Source organism: Clinocottus analis, unplaced genomic scaffold (assembly GCF_023055335.1).
Source record: "Clinocottus analis isolate CAN_PGR_092001 unplaced genomic scaffold, fCliAna1.0.p SCAF_11, whole genome shotgun sequence".
NCBI classification, from domain to species: Eukaryota; Metazoa; Chordata; class Actinopteri; order Perciformes; family Cottidae; genus Clinocottus; species Clinocottus analis.
The window spans coordinates 19,448,179-19,468,373 of NW_027175832.1; the positions used below are offsets into that span (position 1 = coordinate 19,448,179).

At 43.9% G+C, this 20,195-nt stretch overlaps 1 protein-coding gene across 1 annotated transcript; it reads right to left on the minus strand.

The window, feature by feature from the left end:
- Nucleotides 1-885: 885 nt before the first annotated feature.
- Nucleotides 886-18,901, minus strand: LOC137778890 (integrin beta-1-like). The gene is made up of 16 exons (XM_068566252.1): nucleotides 18,577-18,901; nucleotides 9,891-9,954; nucleotides 9,396-9,481; nucleotides 8,984-9,206; nucleotides 8,334-8,504; nucleotides 8,013-8,251; nucleotides 7,758-7,913; nucleotides 7,499-7,594; nucleotides 7,301-7,390; nucleotides 6,974-7,114; nucleotides 6,272-6,474; nucleotides 5,902-6,140; nucleotides 5,582-5,804; nucleotides 4,751-4,983; nucleotides 4,116-4,282; nucleotides 886-2,187 (listed from the first exon to the last, which is right to left on the minus strand). The coding sequence occupies exons 2-16, from the start codon at nucleotides 9,952-9,954 to the stop codon at nucleotides 2,122-2,124; spliced, it is 2,397 nt and encodes a 798-aa protein (XP_068422353.1). The 5' UTR covers nucleotides 18,577-18,901; the 3' UTR covers nucleotides 886-2,121.
- Between the last annotated feature and the right edge of the window lie 1,294 nt (nucleotides 18,902-20,195).

Sequence of the window (20,195 nt, forward strand, 5' to 3'; positions counted from 1 at the left end):
GCTGTGGAGAGCCCTGGGCTCGTGGCGTCACGTTCCACGGGGGATGGAACGCAACGTGATTGGCTGAGAGCGTGACGAGGCTTCTGGCTCTTTGCCGTTTTATTTTATTTTTATTTTTTAACCCACTAAAGTCCTACTTTTACATCTTTAATGTATATATAAATATATATAAAAATATTTAGAAAAATATATATATATATTTTTGTAGCTTAGGTTTCAATATAGCCCTGCTCCTCATTTTTTTTAAAACATATTTTACTAGTTTAGTTTCCTTTGCACAATAAAAAAAAATCAAGAACACAAACACAGATGAATATAAGTTTAAAGCCTCCACCTACATCATATAAAAGTCAGAACAAAATGAATATACATACGATATGACTATGTAACATTGCTGAAAAAGTATTTCTTTTTAAAAGATACGATACATAAGTCAACAACAAAAATGTGCGTTGTATGAATTGTTGCTTTAAATTACCTTCACCCGTTAAATATGCATTTGACTCTTTATATGACTAATATTGTTTACAACTCACAGAAACACTTGGATGTGTATGCCTGTCCTTTATGTCACTGGTCTCGGTGACGTTATCAAATATATTCATATTTTAACACATTTATACATACAAGTCATGTCTAAACTGCCGAGTCTCTTTCGGTGCAAAGTAAAGTCACGCAAGTGTGTACTAGAAAAGAGCAAATACAATTTTATTCCTAACAATGCATGTGGTTGTTTCTCTGCATCCTTTAGTGAGCGATGCTAACTTGTTTGGTCATAAATAAACAAGCCTCTTGGTAAAAAGAGTGAAGTTTTGAGAGAAGCTAAAGATGCACAACAACAACAAAGCCACAACATAGGAATTGCACAATAACATCTTCACAATCTAGTTGTAAATTGTTTTCAATGTTTATTCAATAAATAATTTCAGAAAAACAGAATTGCAAAGGTGAATTGTTGAATAAAAAAAATAATAAAAAAGGCACTTTAAGACCATGGTGTTATCTGTTTTCCTTTCTTGTCAAACCATCTAGAAATCATTCCCTCAACACTGATCTTTACAACTAAATGACATCATTCCTTTCTCTTTGAAAAATAAAAATAAGTTTGATCGCAAAAAGAGTTCGGTGGAATTACTGAGACACACACACACACACACACACACACACACACACACACACACACACACACACACACACACACACACACACACACACACACACACACACAGCAATTCATATCCTACAAATAAAAAACAAGGCTTTTTAAGAAAAGCAAATTTAGTGAGCAAGTAAGGCAGGTTTTGTTTTTGCGTGTATTTGGCATCGCTGTGAAGAATTTTTTTAAAAAAGGACCTGAGTTGGCTTTTAAGAGAAGTACAAACCTGAAGCCAAACGCTGAACCGACCGCACGCCAACGTCCTTTCGTACGCTTTTCTGGACAAAAAGACACGTTTAAGAATTGATTGTTTGGCGTCAAGTCGCTCAGAAAAAGACACGCCGACGCCCTCAATCCCGTTCTGTGAATACATATATGGCTTAAGACAAAAAACCTAAAAAAAAAAATTTAAAAATCATACTGTACACATCTCATTGCTACACTTGAAGAGTTTCAATCCAAAGAGAGACATTAAAAAAAATGATTAAGGACACAATTAGACCTTTGCTCGACTGTTCGATTGCCGCCGACTAAACTCTGAATTCATGATTATGTGGAGAGGAACCCGTCGTTCCTTCGACTTTAAACTAAACACTGATGGCTTGATGGTTCTATTTTTTTTTTTAAAAAAGGCACAGCTCGGCTCTCCGTTAACTTGCCATTCCCGTGGCGGGAAAACTACAAATCAGTTCAACACATTCTCTCAAGTTTCGTCAAAAAGAAACAAAACTAAAACCCCCCACATTTATACAGACTGTACAACAAATGAAACAATGCATAGAAAACAAAAACAAGTTAGTAAAAACAAACCAAAATAGTGGCAAAATGCATTGCTAACGAACAAAAACAAAAACAGTGAGAGCATTATAGAAAACCCGTCCCGCCCTTCAAAAAAACAAAACCCTCCCACTTCCCTCCACATATTCGTCTCCATACAGTGATGTCACAAAGAAGGCAGAGCTCCATCATTTGCCCTCGTACTTTGGATTGACGACGGTTGTCACGGCACTTTTGTAGATGGGATTCTCCCCCTGAGAAACACAGAAGAACAGCGAGTGAGTCCAAACACCTGGAGCGGAGCATTCTGGGTTCACGCCGACATCACAGCACGCGTCACACCGGGGCTTTATTTAGGATTTAGTCGCCATGACACGCGACGCGAGGACAAAAAGGAAGCAACAAAAGTAGGTTTTGACATCGTGGTTAATCGTCAGGCGGAAAACTTCAAGGCTCTGAAAAGTGAGAAGAGTCTTGAACCTGCATACTGCCGACTGGCCAGCAGGGGGCGACTCAGATTCAAAGAAGTCCGTCTGTATACAAAGTCTGAGAAAATAAGTTGATTTGTAAACATGAGTTTATGTCTCAATCTTTAGTTTCAAGTCTTCTTCTAAACAGCATTATGTTCATTTAGTAACTTATGGTCATTTAGAGTCAAACAGACCATAAAGCAGGAGACGCTTTAGGGCGGGGCTTACTGTGATTGACAGGTTGCTGCCATTTGTGTTTTTGTCTGACAACTTTAAGCACCTTTAATCGTAATATTTTTGGTCGCCTATAAATGTCATTCAGCAGTCAGGTGCACTTAGCTCCGCCCTCTTGTGTCGCCAAAATGCCAACTCGACTCCGTCCACTTCCTATAAACAGTCTATGTGCACGTCACATTGGGTGAAAGCTTCTTTTGCGTTGATTTTTGATGCCAAAAGGGGGTTTCTATTGCATGAAGTGAAACTTTAACCTATAAATACACTGAAATGTTGTTAGTGACATCACTAACATCAAGAAAACAAAAAAAACACCACACCAACTTTAGTCACAAACATGCCGATGTCACAACATGCAGTTTGCTGAGCGGCGGTACGAACTTTGACCTAAAGAGAAGCTCCTTTGTCCCCATAGCTGGGATTCTGGAACTTGTTAATGGGACTCTTGTAAATGGGGTTCCTTTGCTAACATGGAGAAGGAAAAAGGGGGAAAAACAGAAATGAAGAGACACAGCACACAAAAGAATGAAGGAAAATGTTGAGCACAGAGAAGAAAAGACCAGAAAAAAAGCTCTTAACACACTCAAAATGATGTTTCTCCTGGTTTCTTTCACATTGTAATAAGTCAGTAATTTCCTTCTAATTCTATATTTTTGTTTTGCATCTGTGGGCGTAAAGTATACGTTCAGATATAAATAACACTTAAAACCCCAAAGCACATCGCTATCCGGCTGCCATCACTAAGAGAGAACACAAAAAGCTCCATCATCAACGCCGTCCGTTGCCTCCCGTAAACACCGCTGCTGTGACAACCGCCTGGCGGTGGAAGCCCTCCATCAACGGCTCGCCCGCCGCTCCTCCTCCTCCTCTTCCTCCTCCTCCTGTTGCTGCTGCTGCTGGAGCTTTCGTTGCCTTTTATGGTGGTGCAGTTGTACCGCGTGGACAGCGAGAGGCAGCACCGTCAGCAGAGGAGGAGAGGAGAGGAAGGCCGGGGCAGACTAAACAAAACCGCACAGAGCCGAGGTGGATCGAGGACAGAGATCCTCTCTCATTCACTGGTTTTATTCTCGTTTTTGTCTTCATTTTCCGGCCGGTTTCTCCACCTGTTTGACGACACCGCCGACAGCTACTCGCATACGTGGACGCTCCGGTAAAACCTGCGAAGTGGCGCTCAATTTTCCTTTGAGTTTGACGCTTTTAGATTGAACGTAAGAGCTGGAAAGTTCATCTAAAAAAAGGTTGAGTCCACGCGGATCTTTTGCTACGTTCACGCTGAGCGTCCGCGCCAAAAACCAGAGTTTAGAAGCGCTCCCGAGGACGGAGAAGTGAGGAAACGATGGCGTAAACGCATGCGTTCGCTACTCAATTGGGTCTTAGCCATCACGTCTAGTCCTTTTCTAATTCGCCACGCCCCGATCACATGACATCGTTCTCTAAAATGTGGGGGAAAAGGTAAAAAAAAAAAAAAAGGGACTCACCGTGTCCCACTTGGCGTTCATCTTCTCCTTCTCGAACTTGGCGAACTCTCGGCGGTCGTGGATGATCATGAGCAGCTTCCAGATAAGCAGCAGGGCGAGGCCGATCAGCACGATGCCGGCGACCACGCCCGCCACGATGGGGATGATGTCGGGTCCCGCCGGGCACTCTGAGGCGGAGAAAAACACATGACATGTGAACCGGTTGGAAGCTACGAAGCCGTCAGACGAACAAAACAATGAAGAAACAGAGACTGGAAGTTTGAAGTGACAAGTGAGCGTACAGCTAAATACCAGGATGTTGATGAAGAGTTTGCATTTGATCATTTCATTATGACCACCACCACCACCGATACTAACATATTATGGCCTAGAAAATTCTCAGAACTGATGACATTTAGTTTCAGCTAAACTATTCTGCATCCTCGAGGACTAACAATAGTGTTGAATTCATGTATTTCTCTATTTGCAAAGCCGATTAAAATACATAAAGAAGCTGAAACCTCCATGTTTTACCGCCCTGTGGCTCTGCTAGCAGTCCTCTTCTTTGCCTTTTTTACTGAAGACCCTTGAGTAGTAAAAAACAACAACCAATAAGCCTCCTACACAGCACATTAATGATTCATTTCCGGTCATACCCAGCGTCTCCACCACGAACACCTCCTTGGTGTCGTTGCGGATGGCGAAGGTGTAGTAGAACCAGCAGTCGTTGGCGTCGCGCTCCTTGCAGTGGGTCAGCGGGAAGCTCTGGTCGGTGGGCTGCGGCAGCTTGTCGCGGTCCTTCACCTTGATCAGCTGGAAGGAGGCGCAGTCGCGCTTGCACGTGTCCTTCTTCTCGCCGGCCTCGAACGCTCGGCACTGCACGCAATCTCTGCGAAGACAATCCAATCGGGAGGGTTTGATTAAATGCCCGCGTTGCATTCTCATTCATTCGACAGCGACGAGTTGCTAATCTGATTTGCTCCACGTTTCTTGGATGAAAACCGAGGAACTCGAGGGTCAGAAAAGTAGCCGTACTTTGGTCATAACACCAGAAATAAAATCTGGTTGAAGTATTTGGATTTTTCAGGTTGCATTCGATTATATTTTCTGGAACGGTTATGTTCCAGGATGCCGTTTTTTAAAGCGCTCGCACACAAAGGAATAGAAATGCGGTGGAAAAATACTGAATTCTTATTTTTTAATTTGTTTCTTCGCCAAAAAGTTGTAAAAAATAAATATATTGAGTGGGATTTGACTATTATGCAATAGCTAGAGATTGTTGAACATAAAAAGGCTTTTAGATTGCTAAAAAAAAAACAGAAAAATTATTATAGCACCAGACATTGGCGTCTTTAATGGTTCTAAAGTAACAGCTTTATTTTGAAAACCCCCCAAAAAGCAGCGATTTAACTCAATCAACACATGAAGCAAGTTGCAAAACGTTGTGCACAAACAGCACATTCCTGCAAAGTCATCCATCAACTCACTTGTGCTCGGCGCAGACGCCGGGGCACGTGGGGCAGATCTCGCAGGTCGGCCCCTGGAATTTGGCGTTGGTGCATTTGCAGACGCCGCAGTCGCAGACGCCGCGGCCGTTGCAGATCTGCCCGTTCTTGGCGAGGCAGGTGGCCGTCTCCAGGGAGCAGTCGCAGGCGCTGCCCGTGTAGTTGGCGTCGCAGATGCACTTCCTGCAGTCGCAGCGGCCGTGACCTTGGGAAAACACGCACAGGAAGTCTGTCACCACGCGAGTTCACAACCGTTTTGCGCCGGCGCTCAAATTGTCTCCGCCTCCGCGGCGCCTCCTCACCTCCGCAGAGCTTGTTGTTGGAGCGGTCGCAGTTGAAGTTGTCGCACTCGCAGTACTTCCCCGTGTAGAGCTCGGCGGGGTTCTCCCGCGTCTTGCATTCACAGGTGCCGCACACGCAGTCGCCGTTGTTGCTGCAGATGTCCGTGCCGTTGTCTTTCCGGCAGTTGGCGTCCAGGTCCTCCGTCCGCAGCTCGTCCTTGCTGCACTCGCAGAGACGCCCGATGCGGCCGTCCTTGCACCTGAGGAGGCGGGGGAGGGGAACCCAAGTCGAACCGTTAGGAGCAGAATTAAGTGTGCTAAATGTTTGTGAAACAAGTCCTTCAAAGTAAAAGTACCGCTCTCAACCTTCGAGCTTCGGCTGAATACTCACTTGCAGGCTCCGCACTCAAAGGTTCCGTTGCCCCCGTGGCACTTCTCGCTGTTGGGCTTCCCGTCGGCGGCGCACTGGCAGTCGCAGATGAAGTTCAGGACGACCTCCACCTCCTCGGTGAAGCCCAGGGGTTTGATCTTTATGACCGCCGGCTTGACGTCCGACGGACACTTCTTGGATTCGATGGAAATCTTGAACATCACCTTGAGGAAGCCGGAGCAGCGTTTATAGGGTCATTAAAAAGTACGAGGGAACCCTTTCTTTTTAGTATCTTTCATTTCACTTTTTTATTTAATTGTATATATTTACTGCATATATCATGTAATTGTACTCTTAATTATTCAGTCCTGCATGTGTAGAAGTACATACATATGGGGTGGTATACGTGTGTGTGTGTGTGTGTGTAGGTTAGCATTTATACTCGCTATAACGAAACTATTGACACTAATATTACAGTTTTGATGATTGATCATTTATTTTATGTTGTTTTAAATGTCAAGGATTGTTCTGATGCACAATAAAAATAAAATCAGGGAGGTATTAAGGCCGTTTCTCAGACATGACTCAGATTATTTGATGCATTTCTCGGTCAATGTTTGTCTAAAATGCATTTGTTTTCACACCCTTTGTCTCTCCATTTGGTTAGAAGACACGAGCGTAGTCGGAGAAGAAGGAATAGTTTATAATGTTTATGTCACCGACCTCGTCGCCGATGGAGATGTTGGAGCACTTCCTGCCGTTGTCCCCCGTTCCCTCCACGCCGTTCTTACAGATGGACTTGTAGTTCATGGAGACTCCCTCCGGCAGCCGACCGTTCTCCAGGATGACCTCAGAGGACAAGGACTGTGCAAGAAACAAAGTAATATGGACGACGTTCATGGTGCTTAGGGTTAGTAGTCGCAAGAATACTTCGTTGACTTTGATTGTTTATCTGTGATGAGCGCTTGTGGTTCTTTGTGATCCTAATTTTCCCCACAAGTGGCATCTTCAAATAAATAAAAGCCGTCTCTTAAAGCCAGTCAGACTCACGTTGTAAGCGTCGATGATGAGTTTGATGACGTTGCTGGAGTTGGAGGACAGCGTGCCGACAGCTGATTTAGGAATGAGGTTTTTCAGCTCCTGAAAGAGACGAAAGGTGGGAACAAAAAAAAAAGAACAAATGTTAAATGTGCATCTTTTTTCTCAAGTTTCGCGACAATGTGAATGTACAGAAAACACAACGTTTACCTTGTAAACAGGCTGGAATTCCTCCGTGACGGCAAAGATGGTCTGGATGTTGTGATCGCTCAGTTTCTGAACCAAATGGGCGATGGAGGGGTAGTCCTGTCCGAGGATACGTCGATGAAAAAGAAACAAAAGACGTTAACGTCAAGAAAAGCAGAACTTAGCTATCGTTTAAAACCTGCATATGTGTGGCTCTGGAGAGAAACGACTCTTAACATCAACATCACGCATTAATAAATACAATAAACGCTGAAGGACGTACATAGTAGTGGCTCATGGTGTACATGTTGTTCTCCAGGTGACACCTGCCGTCGTTGGGCAGGACGATGCCGCCCAGTTTGCCGTCTCCGGCGAAGTGGAAGCCGGCGTCGGTGGAAAACACCAGCAGACGAGTCACGTTCCTCCAGCCGATTTGGTCCTGGGAAGACGAGCGCAAAGAGTCTTTCTCTTGTAACGTTTCACACGTTTATGAGGCACAAAAAGCACTTAAAAAGGGAATAAAAATAAGCGTTCTCACCTCACAGACCGCCACCTGCATGATGGCGTCGAAGCCGCCCTCCGGAGAGTCCAGGTTCCCCGAGATCTGCTGCTGACTGACCAGGCGGTTGAACTCGTCTCCCTCGTTGGTGAGCTTCAGGACGTTCTTGTAGCTGAAGGGGCTGGTGCAGTTCTGGTTCCCCGTGCACGGGTTGATGAGCCGGGCCGGAGTGGTGCTGATGTACGGCATGACCGTCTTCTCCACGAAAGAGCCGAAACCTTACAAAAAGAAAAAGGAGTTCGTACTCGAGCTTCATGAAAGTGACAGCCCGTCTGTCGACCACCGGGGAGTTCTTCTTACCGATCCTGAAGTCGGAGGTGATCTCCTGCATCTCCCTCATGAGGTCGGTGCCGAGGTTCTTGACGTTTTCCAAATCGTCTTTCATGGAGAAGGAGAGGTCCATGAGGTAGTAGAGGTCGATGGGGTAGTCCTCCGCACGCTTGAACTTCAGCTCAAAGGTCTGGGGCTCACCTGACGGGGGGAAAGGATAGGTTTAGTGGAGTTTAAGGGATCGTGACGGACAGATTGTGATGTAATTTAAGAGATCGAGACAGAATTTTAGAGACTGAGACAGAATTTAAGAGACCAAGATAGAATTTTAGAGATTATGACTGAATTTAAGAGATTGTGACAGAAGTTAAGAGATTGTGAATGAAGTTAAGAGTTTGTGAATGAAGTTAAGAGTTTGTGACAGCAGCAAAATTGTTTTCCATATTTCTTGAATCAATTTGAATCTTTTTGCTAATCATTTATGAAAGATAAGGCAGAAAAAGTCTTCAGCTGCAACAATAAATCGTATGTCAAACTTTTTGGCCTTTTCTAAACCACGTTTCAAACAAACATTGACAAACGTTGGTTCACCCGAATACCAAATACAACACCAGAATACAAACTCTGAAGAAAAAACACTGTTCCTGGAGACCCTGTTCCTCCAGAAGGAGAACATTTACCAGATCTGAGCGTCAGGGTGAGTTTCTGGGGCTGGATCTGGGTGATCTGCTCCGGCTTCAGCTTCTCGGCCACGTCCTTGTTGCGGTTGGTGACGGGCGTGTTCTTGTCGATTTTGATGCCCCCCCGTGGGTTCTCGATGTTGGCCACGTCACAACCTCTCTTCTTCAGGGACTCCAGATCGTCGCACCGGGCCGACTTGGACTCGCCGGCCCCGAGGAACTCCTGTGAAGACGCACAGGAGGCTTTCGTGAGGATTATTCTTTTTTTAAATGGTTTAAATGTCACACAATAGTCTGACGTGGCCGATAGAAGACGTTATTCATGACAGTCAGTGTCACGCGGTGTGTTCTGACAGATGTTACAGGAACTAGACTTTAATCTTCTAACTAACTTTTTACTGGTTCAACTCACTTCATGCGCGCACCACCCGCACGTCTCGGCGACCTGGATGCATTCCCCGCACGACTGTGCGTTGGCCTTGATGCACACGCTTCCCTCTGAAAGGAGACAACACACGTTACCTCCGAGCCAAGATGACAAAAAAAAATGTTTTCCATTCGTTCACTAACTCAAAACAGCTTCGTTTTTCCCCCCTCAGTCTAGAAAACTGAGTCACGCTGAGAGAAGCTCCGGGCAGCCCACCAAGTAATGACTTCACCTCGTTAAAAAAAACTAAAAAGCCTCCAGAAGCCACAGTTATAAAGCCACGAACGATGAAATCCAAGATGGGAAGAGTGAAGTGGATGAAAGTAGTGCATTGTGCTTCAGGAACTAAGAAATCACAGCGACTGTTAACACAAAGGTGACTTTACTTCTGTGCTACGAGTTAGCTATTACTTAACAGCTAAGATAACACAAAAGACGGAGCAAACGTTCAACAACTTGATAACATTTTCTTATTCTTACCTTGAGCCGAGCCGCCGCCGAGGACCGCCGACAACGCCGCTATGAAAAGTAACCGCGGATCCATCTGCGACGAGAGAAACGCAACAACTCAGCGGGGCAATTTAAAACAACACAACAGAGAAAGTGTCACAAGTGTCATAAAAGGGTGTGTGTGTCTGTGTCAAAGGCACGTGTGCTTTCTTGTTTAATGTGAGACAGCGCTATCTTTTAAAAGATTGAAAGACATCCATATGAAGACATTTTAAAATACATTTTGTTCATTACAGTTTATTTATATGACTTTTTATTTTTGCTATGCATCTCTTGTTGCTGTAATCCTGTAATTCCCCTACTGAGGGACCAATAAAGGATTATTTGATCTAATACTATCTTATCTAATAAAGGGTTATTTCATCTTATCTGTGAGTTGTGTGACTTCTCGTCTGCGTTATGCTGATCCCTGTGTGGTGCAGTTCACCTACATCTTTAGAAAGTCACACGTGGAAAAGGTTCTCGCGGACATTAAAACACAACAGGTTGAACATTTACGAGACGTGAACATCTTTGGTGCTCCGCGCCGTAAAGGTCGTATCGTGCCGTGGGAGGAGCGACTCTCGTTTGGCCCGTTCCAAATATGGAGGAAACCATTTGCCCGGACTCAGCTGCCAGTTCCTCAGGGCTGGAAAACCACATTACATATTTGCTCACAGCGGGGGAAACCAGAGACATAATACAGGATAATGTGGCGGAAAAAAAGGAGAGGATGGTCACATTTACACGCGAGGTGTTCGGCGTCAACCGCAGGGAACAGCAGACGTGTGATGACGGGGATGACGGCCCAACATTTAAAAGCTGCAGGAGGAATCGCTGTGGTTCACGGGAGAGAAGTCCTGGGATGTCACTCGACCGCTGAGCATCAACCACAACACCAAAAACACCAAAAACAGACCCAGAGCTGAGGTTGGCGATAGAATATTTGTGCGATAGCGGCATGGAAATAAGCTTCGCCGGCTGGTCAAAATGGCTTACGAAGCAAGTTCTGTGCAGGAGAAACGAAAGAAAAAAGTAAGCTAAGGTCACAACACACGAGAAAAAAAGGTAGGTGTGTTTATGTGTGTGTTCCCATATTTGGTCATGCTCGCTTCCTGAATCCCTGCCAGTCCCCACAACCAGTGACACACTTCCTTGACCGTGTGTCCGATCCTCACACTTAAGAAACTCCCATCAACGTTCTGTGTTCTTGCCCCACTGAAGGAAAACCAGGCGGAGGCTGAGTCGACAGCTGTGTGGCCCAAATATAGTCCCATCCCCGTTGGATATGCTTCGGCTAACACGCACATTGTGAGTGTCGGCAGATCGGGGTGTGTATTTACAGTCGCACCACACAAGAGAATTTTTTCTTTTTTTTCTTCTTTTTTTTTACAGTTATCTATAGAGGAATGGAGAGGTAAAACTGGGGGTTGGACACACCGCTGCAGTGCTGTGGGTCAGAGGGCTCAGAGGCTTCTGCAAAAACAACCACATCCTGTTAAATGCAGACTAATGACCGACTTAGTTGCACATTTGCTTCAAGTGCTTTTGTGATAGTTATCGTACAGCTGAGGAGGCGGGTGGTGAGAGGAAAAAACAAGCCTGTGGACATGATGGGACAAGATTTGGGGAACAGAAGCAACATGCATCCACAGGCGTTAAAGAGATTATTATCTTCATAAGTCTGAAGACAGTTTTCTTAGGAAAAATATCCGCTCAGTTTTTCAAAATTTACACAAGCAGCTTGATTTCATGGGAGCTTTGTTTTTGGGTTGTAAACATCGGGGGGATAATCTCGTCTTCAGGCGGTGTAGACGGTTTTGTCGACTGTACTCCGGCGCCTCTCGCTGGACGAGCGAGTGCGACCGCTCGCCGCCATTTAGTTTGACGGCTTTTAGCGCTCGGGCCACGTCCACGCGGCTACGTTTTTTAAAACGCGTACCCTTTGGCTGCGTTCGCGCCGAGCGTCCGCACTACGCCGGAATTTTTAAGAGCGTGGTTTGTATACGCTCCCAATCACATGACTCTTTCCAGAAGAAAACAAACAAATTGCAGTTTCACCGGTGTTGACTTGTACCTGAAACTAGAACTTGTGGCAAGCAGGACCAAAAAAAACAAAACATTTAACACACAAAACACCCAGCAAGATGTCTAATAAAAATTCAAGCCACCACCATCTGCAAAGGCCTTCAACGCTGTCGGGGCTCCTCCTCAAACATTCCTGAAGTAAAGCTTTGTTTACCGCTTTGGGCCTCGTCCTGCTCATGGCTGCAAATTACAGAGAGCTGACAGATTTGGGAGCTATTCGGGGTCTCCGGTGCCTCTGTGCTGCAGTAATGGCATTAAGGAGGCAATGACACGTATGGTAATGATCTTGGGCGCAACGGTTTTGGTAAACGGGCCTGCTTCAGCATCTACCACGAATGAAATGTTAAATCTACTTTTCTACACTTACATCTGCTCTTTTACTTCTTGCCACAGCTTTTCATCTGGGGAATGAGTAAGAGACAATTGATTAATAAGACCAGCGGCTTTCGTGAAGAGCGTTCGCTACCTTTTCAGATGCAAAGCACTGAAGCGAGTGACAGCTGCATTTTTATATGACCTTAAAATGGTGGAAGATAAAGATAAGAGCTGATAGCGACGAGGCCCTGATCCATAACGGACTGTGAACAAACTGCTCCTCTTAGCCGTGAGACATGATGGGAGGAGGCCAGCTGATGAGGGCTGAATTCCTGCATTAACTCTTGGAGTCTGCCGTGGTTGGTAACAAAAAAACACAAAGAGACCACATTCTCCTCCAATACAACACCACATCTATAAAGCAGAAAAGGGATCCTCATGCTTCTACCTCCTGAAGAGAAAGTTACAGCACCAATGTACCAGTTGCATCTCATTCTGTCTTTGTTTTTTTAAATCCAGAAACCACACGGTTAAAAAAAAAAAAAAGTATGGTCCTTTCTCCCTAACACATATCAGTTGACCGACACAACGATCGTCGAGCAGAAACGACGGTCTATGAGTAGCGGTGACGACAGACCTGAGAGCCTAATATTTAGAGTAACAGGAGCACATCGTGTTGAATCATGACTTTGTATGGTCAGGCCGGAGGAGACAAAAGACGACTCATTGGCTTTGTGTTCGCGATGTTGAACGTTTGTGTCACAATTTTTCCATTTACAATTCCACCTCTGTTAATAGTAGCAAGAGCCTTAGAGTAACTGAAGCAGCGCTACCGGCTGGACTTTCTCAGACGTGGACGTGTGGAACTAACAATTAAAAAAACAGGCTCCTGCTTCTTATACTCTAGATGAGACAGGAGTACGGCTGCAGTCGGCAGGACTTTTACTAATAAATGCCCAAACTGTCGGCTCAAATTGCAAAGCGCAGCTGAAAAACAAATCAAACTAAATCACAAGTGTTCATTAGAAACTGGTAGTTGATTAGTCTTTAAACAAAAATAAATCATTTTGCAGGTGGATTACCACTTTCAGACATTTTTTTATTATGTTTTCTTTTCTAGTTCCAGCTTTGCAGATCTGAAGCTCTATTTGTCAATTAATTGAATATCTTTAGGTTGTGGACTGGTGGTGTCCAGACATAGAAAGATATAGAACATATTGGAATGTAATGCAATAAAAGGTTTAATCTAATCAAGAGGCCTCTGGAGACATTTTAAACCTGCACACCAGACAACATCTGCTGGGTGTCGTAGTGATCTTCTGGAATATATTCTTTCAGCGACATGACGGTTCTCAGGTCGGACAAAAAAAAAACGCCACCATGCCAATCAGAGCCGGGCTGAGGACGAGAAGGTCGTCTTCCTGAAGCGCAGCCAGAAAGGTACAGGGAAGAAAAAAAATGACAACAAGCCTGGATGAAATTGACACGGCTTTAAAAAAGGTCGCGCCAGTAATCCGCTTGAGAAAATTGCTCCGAGCAAACAGCAGCTTCATTGGAACCGGAAAATGACTTTTGGCAGGACCGACAAGTCACTCACTTACTGGATGGTGAAGAGTGAAAAACAGCCTCTCTTCACCAATTTAAAGCCTGTGAAAAGTCAGGCTGTTCAACCTGGCTTCACACAATGTTGTGTGTTGTCTGGCCTCACAAGAGTCCAGCGTTTCACCCATGATTTGACACATGTGGAGTGATGCATTTTCTTCTTTTTCGAGTCCTACTTTCAATATGTAAGCAAAAAGAGATAGCTAAATGTATAGATAGATGCATAGCTATATAGATGTTTGTCACAGTAGCAAGCAAAGTTAGAGAAGACACATGAAACATACTCTACATACAACAAAACAGCAGAGTATATCGATTTAGAAAGTTAAACAATCAAGATAAGTGAAAAGTTATCACATTTTCTCCGTCGGCTGCCGAGTAGAGAACTGAATCCAAATCCTCCCCGTTGTGGTTCACTGGCTCTCTGTCGGCCTCAGACAGGTCAGAGGCCTTTTGATTCAATCTGCCGCGTGAAAGTGCGCCTCAGGGACCAGAGACGCGCCGCTCGCTCTCTCGCGTAAATTCACAGGAGGCATTCCTCGGCTCGCACGTGTAGCCGTGCTGAAAAAACAGTCGACATCCTGTGTGATGTCGTCGCTACCAACACTCGACAAGAGGCTTTCTTGTTTCTGTGCTGACGGACAGTTTGGGGAGTTGATCGAGAGAGTAAACAATTTTTAATCTAAATGCCTGAATTTAAAATTTCATATGATTCCGAGGTAGTCATCCCTTTAGTATCTCTGGTTGTACTGACATTGTACATCTATGACGTGCGTGTTTGATTAATGTGATAAAGTATGGTAATTTCTGGATTTTTTAAGTCACAAAATCGGCCAAAACAACTAAACAAATATGGGTCTTTTTTCATTTTAGAAACCTAAACACTAGAACACTAAAATCCATCGAATGTACACACCTCCCTGCACATTTACCTCTGGCAGATGTTTACAGAAGGAGTTTCCTGCTGAATATTCACCGTCTGTGATGCACAACTTCCTCCTTACTGAGCACCGGCTTCAAAACACAGTGAGTGGTTTAAGTCGTCTGGCACTTGATTCTGAGTTGAAATGAAGTCGGTAAACAAACAAGTTTTACGATGCAATTCAGTACAAAATAACAAGAAATCAGCTAAATGAATGACCGCCAACGCTTAAAATTAATAAACAAACAGCCAATGATTTCTCTTTATGGTTGCGTCGGACAAATGGAAGTGGAAGTAATTGCAAAAGGTACCGCAGCGCTCGCGGGCGTCTCGGTGCTTCCTTGTTTCATGCGATCAGAGGTTAACCACACTGTGCATTAATAACCCCAAAGGTTGGCTCACTCTTTTCTTCTTCTTCGTTTGTGTGAAAACAGAAGTGTAGATTTGTTCGACTCCCACGTAACAATGTGAGCGTGCGTGGGCACAGCTTTAGGGCAGCTTGTGCCTAATGCACTTCTAACCTTCAACTTTTTACACTGTTTGTATCCACTTCTTACTGGTCCAAACAACGGTCCAAACAACAACGGTGCGCATATCTCGACCACTTCCATATCTTGTTTGAGAGGTCCAACAGCTATGTGACCACACCTTTTTTTGCTTGCCACATAATGCACCCTGGTGTAAATGATTAATGCTGCTGCTAAAGAACGGCTGTGAGTAACACACAGAGTGATCGGTGGCGTTCAACACAAGTCTGCATTGTTCAGGCTGGTAGAGTCATCTGGTGCACCCCCCACCACCTCGCCCCCCCCTTCACACAGCTCTGTTTGCCACCCGGTCAGCCAGCCGGCCCCCACCTGGTGCAGGAAGTCACAGTCCACTTTCAGTCCATTAGGTCTCCAAACAACTCAGCATGGCTCTGCATCCTTAATGAAAGCCCTCAGCAGACCGTTGAAGGATCAGGAAGATCGCTTCTGACTCCCAACGAAGCGTGTTTCACGGTAAACCAAACCTAAACCTCCTCTATCGGGCTCAACATCTGCGATGACGCTCAATTTCGAACTTTAAGTGCTGTCAGATTAGATTAGTGTCAGAGTAGACCATATTTATTGTCCTTTTCCTACAATAATGCACGGGTTTGGCCGGCCGGCGTCTAGACTTCCCAAAAAAGAGAATAAAGGGAATGTATCAACAGTACTTAGCATAACCTTTAAGTGACAGTAAAAGTAGAATGATCAATAATATCAATGTCAGATGTCATAGTTCTGACAATATGAGCTTTATTACACCGTAGAAATCAGACAAATTGAACTGTCACACAGGTTAGTCTGCTGTCTGTGTTTTTGTAGTGGAAACCTGTCTGGGGTTTGTCCGTCACGCGGAGGAGATCCTGATCTGCCCTCAGAGAGATGAGATAACACATTCCTCCTTAACTGCAGCCATACTCTGTCTTGAGGGGGAAAAACACTACGTCACTGAAATCTGGGGCGCTTTTTCCACTTCTTTCCAACCTGAACCCAGAGTTCCCTGGTGTAGAGAGTATGACGACATTTTTAGGTCTTAAAAAACTCACACAGTCAAGTTTTAAAACGCTCTTTTACATATTTGCTGAGGCTGAAGTTAAATTATATATATTGTTCCCCTCTGGGTTTTTAAAACAGACTATAAATAACATAATCCTGATGGAAATTACATATTTTGACACGTTACTCTCTCAAAGTCTCTCTCTCTTTGTTACTTGTAAAGAGACGTGAAGAACAATTACATTTCTCTCATTTTCCAACATTATTTCAACATTAGTTACCTTTTCACGACTATGTTTTGTACCCTGATCTCAAATTCGATCCTTCAGTCTCAAAATTGCAGTTTTTTTGTGCTCTTCAGGTAAATCTCCCGTTGCCAGCAATATTCTGTACTTCCAAGAAAGACATAGAAATATATATATATATATATATATATATATATATATATATATATATATATATATATATATATATATATATATCAATCTTGTGTTTCTTGCCACATCTCAAACACTTTTGACACTATTTTCTCGGCTGTGAGGACTTCCAAAGTTTGTATGTGACATAGCCATGTAGGGATAGCTTAATGTCTCAACTATGATCGTGTAAGCTCTACAAATATACCCTTCCTGCATGATTCGTCTGGCCATCAGAGGAAGGCCAGATCATCCATGACTCACATCTTGACAAGTCGGAGGGGAAAGGCCTGGAGTTGAGTAACGCCGAATGACCCTTCAAACTGCCCCAGACGCTCCCCGCTTTGTTTTAAACAACAGCACAACAATGTCACTAAGGGAAGTGACTCAGTGGTCCACGGGGAGCCTGCAGACTTGTCTCCGCTCATGGCTACAATTACCAGGCCTGGTGTGCATTATATGCACCCATGTGATGTGCATGTACGATCAACTTCGATACACAGCCGTTGCTATGTCATTACAATGTAAACCCATTTCATTCTGTCGTCCCCGAGGTTTGACACAGATTACTAGCTCAACAAATCAAGCCTCTCCCTCAGATTAATAAGGGAGAAGAGAGACGAAGAAGAAAAAACACTCCCTCAGGGTACAATTCCTTTTCCAGGAAGTAAGTGAGCAAGGCAGCAAGACCAATCTTGCCCAAGTCACATACTGCACAGTCAACCATCCTGAATCAGAGCGGTGAACAAGAGTCTGGTTAACCAATTTGGCCAGCTTTAAGTCTCACTGTGTCCTCCACCACAGTTTATACAGTCCCTAATGGAGTTTGACCAGACTGGGCTTTCATTCAACTGATCCTCTACAGGTCTAACGTCATCTAAAAACAGGGGAGGTTGTTTAGTTTTCTTCCTTCTTCTTTGTGTATATTTTGCCCTGAAGGCATGAAATGCTCCTTTTCATACATGTACAAACTCACACATCTTCATAAGTTGTTTTTTTAGGACAAATTAGGAAAAGTCTTGTCGGACAAAAGGACTTAAGTGCTTTAGCAGCATTCCTAATGAAAACCAGGTGTTTTTTTCGAAATATGACCTACATTTTTTTTTCGTCCAGGAGACAAATCCTGATTGATGATTGTGAAGAGAGGAGCCATTAATGATCTCAGAATACTTCACGACTGTACTTATATTTTCTCATGAATAGTTCAACTTGACGAGCTCAGTTTTAAAAGATGAACCACAAAACTATCTCTAAATATATCCTCTAAACAAAAAAAGGGACCTAAAACCAAGTATAACGACAACAATGCCAAAGTAATTTCGCCACACAAAGTTTTGAGAAAGTTTTAAACACAGACTAAGAACTGTAAAAGCCTTTGTGGAGGTTCTGACTTTTGTGTTTAAAGCTCCCATGATTATAATAATGTTTTTACTGGTTTTATCCCACTATGCTCTCATACTTTAAAACACCCATATTGCCCTCTGTGGACACGCAAAGAGGCTCGATGGCCTACTTTCTGTACAAAACCACTACATTTACATGTATTGTGGGACACACATGAGATGATAGTTCGAATATAACGACGTTATGGAAAAGCCCCGAACTGAAAAATGGAAATTAATGTTTTTTAAAAAGCTCCCTTTCGACTGCTAACTAGCTAGCTAGCCAAGCTAACCTAGACATCGTTAATCCACACCCAAAGTTTAGCCCCGAAGACCGAAGACACATTCCTCGCTTCTCTCCTCTTTTTGTGTGTGTCTAGGGTCGTCAAACGAGGGAGAGAAAACGTCGGTTATAATAAAGACACTCACCTTGTCTTGATGCTAAAACTGGCGTTTCCGTGGATTTAGAGTGACATTGGCCCGAAAAACAGTCCTCTTTCCTCGGAATAAAAACGGTCTCTGGATGTTAGCTTAAAAAACTGCTCCGAGGGTCCGCTTTGTTTTAGTCAGCAGAACGCGCCGCTCCGCCAACTGGCGCACGTTACGTTTCCGCCCCGCGCACGTTAACGGCTGACGTTACTTTACTGGAAAAACACTTTTTTGAAATAATGGAGTATATTAAACGGAGCGAGGGGGTCCCGGCTCGTCCAGATACGTTACAACCGCGGCTCCACTGCTGTTGGAGCACTTTTTTTTTCAATGCCCCAATTTTCAACAAGCCTCTTCTTCTGAGTTTAGACCCCGCCCACGCAGGAGGAGCAGCGGCACGTAGCGGGCAGAGGAACAAACATACACTGAAGAACAGCGAATCAGTCCTCACCTACTGGGATGCGGTGAACGGTTCCAGTACACGCGCGTGCGCGCGCACGCGCACACACACACACACACACACACACACACACACACACACACACACACACAATCTTAATAAAGTAAAAGTTTAAACATTTACTTTGAGTGTTTAAAGTAGGCTACACGTTGTGCCGTAAAATGTCCCCTTGTCAGTGTTATGATGATGATGATGACATAGTTAAATGAGGATAACTCACTCGTTCATAGTTCAAACAATGTTTTAGATACTTAGATATAAATTGCATTAGTCTACCATAACATACATGGGCTGATAAATATAGATGAGACACCTCTGCTGTCGGGAGAGGCATTTAAAGTAAACTTTATTCATAGTGTTAATGTATTTTGGGTGGAAAACTAAAAAGGAGAAGCCTAAAGCCACATTGGGAAAATTGTCAGTAGTAGTAATAATAATAATAATAATAATAATAATAATAATAATAACAATCAGAGTGAAGCAATGAAAGAGCATAGACTCAATGACCAACCTCCCCACATTCAGCTTCTTTAACGTGTGATGAGGATGCAGCTGCTGCCAGCTGGACCAGTGAGGCACATGATGTCACTGTCTCCATGCAGACACATACTTCTGATCATCCCCTCGGGGAGACTTTATTCTCTCTTTTCAGTCTCAGTTTCATACACTTTCATACGGCAGAGACCAAACACAGCCTGGGGCTCCTGCGCATGCAGGCTCAGTGTTGTATTTGCTCTCCTTTAGGGAAGATGGATTCCTTTTTTGTCTACCTGCTCGTTGTGATTTGAGTGAAATGTTTTCAGGAATACGTTTCTCGAACATCTTTAGCTTAGAGACGCTCCACAAGACCATGCATGACCCACTTTAAGGTCCTTATGAGATACGATATTCCTTTATTTGTCCCGCAGTGGGGACATTTGCAGGATTACAGCAGCAGACGGGTAAAGTGCACAAGAGAAATATAGTAAAAATACCACAAAAAAGTATGAAAGTAACTTAACAAGTTAGCACATCTAAAAAAACATCTACTCGACTATACCTCGAGTACCTTTAGTAGCACTATGTCTCTTACTGATACCACTTTGTAGTTTAACTTTTTTTTAAGAAGTTGTACTTTCTTGATTCTTGTTGTTCTGAGTTTGTCCTCATGGTTGAATGC